The sequence below is a fragment of the Hetaerina americana genome, unplaced genomic scaffold, assembly GCF_022747635.1.
Source record: "Hetaerina americana unplaced genomic scaffold, ioHetAmer1.1.p SCAF_5, whole genome shotgun sequence".
Taxonomy (NCBI): Eukaryota; Metazoa; Arthropoda; class Insecta; order Odonata; family Calopterygidae; genus Hetaerina; species Hetaerina americana.
In genome coordinates this window covers 56,857,155-56,859,420 of record NW_027287095.1, presented here as the reverse complement: position 1 = coordinate 56,859,420, position 2,266 = coordinate 56,857,155, and the positions used below count along the sequence as shown (strand labels likewise).

Genomic DNA, 2,266 nt, shown 5'->3' with positions numbered 1-2,266 from the left:
GTTTTAAAGCAGTTAGCAACTCGAATCGTCAAAAGGGAAAATAAAACATCGGGTATACCCAACGGAACGGAAAATTTTAAAGGGTTTACATATTTACTATGTTATGCGCTTTCATTTTGTTCAACCGAAGAATCAATACTGTGATTACTGTGACAAATTTTGGACTCCGTGAAAAATACGCTGAAAACTTCACAGATAACTTATTTCAAGTAAAAAGTACAAACATTAAAGAAATAAACCGAGGCGTTGCAATGAATAGCTTGTATCAAATTACACGTTAAATACCAGTCCTTGAGGGTAAGTTCCGGGAATCGGATAAAACATGCACATAAAATCACCAATACAGAACACAAGTCCAATTAATGCATCGTCAATGCATGATTTATTTACAATATAGATACATACCTCATAAATAAAGTTCCAACAATTTCACTATTAAATTATTCCCCTATCACTGGCACATTTCCGGTCTTTTTCCAAGTAACACGTTATTAGCAAAGCAGTAAACCTACCGAATCTCTAAAGTCCTGCTTACAGGAGAGTTATTCCCATGCCAGGAGGGGGGATTTATTAAGATTTAACCTACAATCAATAGATTTTCTTCGGGGAAATCATAAGGCGGTATTTCTAAATTGAGAGGTGCTGGTCCTTTGCGTATACGACCTGATGCATCATAATGTGAGCCATGGCAAGGGCAATAGTACCCTCCAAAGTCTCCTGCATTAGCAATGGGTACACAGCCCAAGTGAGTGCACACACCAATTAGGACCAGCCATTCTGGTTTCTTCGTTCGGTCGTCGTCGTGCTGTGGGTCCCGAAGAGATGAAATATTGACAGCCCTCTCTGTCTCTATCTCTGAAGAGGTCCTGAGAAGAAACAGAAACCATGTCTTTGACGACCGAATGTGCACACGATTGTGACAGCAAAATTGTAACTAGAGTTAAGGCTAAAAGAGAATGATAAAAATTAATTACATCGAAAATCATATACGCTAACCTGTGTCTAATGAAAAGTGGCTTGCCACGCCACTTGAAGGTAACACTTTTACCCTCTGGGATATCAGACATTTTGATTTCAATTTTGGCCAGAGCCAAAACATCAGCTGAAGCACTCATTGAACTCACAAACTGCGTCACAACAGCTTTCGCTGCATACGCTGAACCAACGGCTCCCGCTGTGGAAAAATGAAAGATATAAGAAATGTTGGCCATTTTAAAACAGCTTGTGAATGCATGCACTAGCGTAGCATTAATTAACAATTTGCCTTACCACCCACAACTAAATAAGTAAAAGAATTTCGGCTAGCAGCACTATCCTTAGCCACGGCATGTGTTTCCTTCACAGAGTCCCTTCTATAGTTGGAGAAGTCAGGAACTTGGATATCAGAGTGAGCATATCGAACTTGAGTTGCAACTGAAATTTTTCATTTAGAAATATATAACCACTGAAGTTACAATTTAGAAAGAAAATTTGATACATTAATTAGCATAACTACGAACCGGTAGGGCCTGATGTTATAGAAACTGAGGATTTCGGCAAAATTTTGTTCCATGAATGGGCAGTTAAAACTTGCCCAGTTTGTACTACAATTTTTTCAGTTTCTGAGGCTACCGGGGTCAAGGCGGATTTCAGCTGAGACGCTACCACTTGTGTAGTGCCTTTTAAATAAGGCGACAAATTGCTCGACTTTGATATTACACTTAACATTTTCACTGTATATTTGTATACTTGACCGAACACCTTCACCTCCGCAAAAATGGTGGACGAAAGGATTGTGACGTAAGCGTAGTTCATTTCGATTCCACCAGAGGGATTATGAAAATTTTATGTTCCAAGTAATTGCAAAAGTGCATTATTTATATCACTGAAATGCAGACAGCCAATTAAAATATCTGCAAAATCACCGGAGGAAATTTTACTTAGTGAACCAATACACGAAGAACAGTTACTAATTTGGCTCAGCAGTGTGCATATCTATACGTGCAAAATGTTTGCTATAACTTTCATACCACATACCTAACGGTTTCCGGCTGCTCCTCAAGAATTTCTTTTTATGCACAGGTTGGAGATTTTAGTTATTTATAAATATATGTTTTTATAGCATTACTAATAGATGCTGAAGTTTGTTTTTCGTTGATATATAATTGCCGCAGTGGTATCTGTAATTGCTAAATTGGGACTTGGCTTCTTAATTTAGGGCAAATTCCGAAATTTTACAGTACCCATGTAGGGGGCAGAATGTTACATCGCAGTTGCATGAATCGTG

General features: G+C 38.4%; 1 protein-coding gene across 1 annotated transcript; it reads right to left on the bottom strand.

Annotated features, from left to right (window-relative positions):
- Window positions 1–354: 354 nt before the first annotated feature.
- Window positions 355–1,809, bottom strand: RFeSP (Rieske iron-sulfur protein). The gene is made up of 4 exons (XM_071593049.1): window positions 1,500–1,809; window positions 1,270–1,413; window positions 997–1,174; window positions 355–866 (listed from the first exon to the last, which is right to left on the bottom strand). The coding sequence occupies exons 1-4, from the start codon at window positions 1,792–1,794 to the stop codon at window positions 578–580; spliced, it is 906 nt and encodes a 301-aa protein (XP_071449150.1). The 5' UTR covers window positions 1,795–1,809; the 3' UTR covers window positions 355–577.
- Window positions 1,810–2,266: the final 457 nt, after the last annotated feature.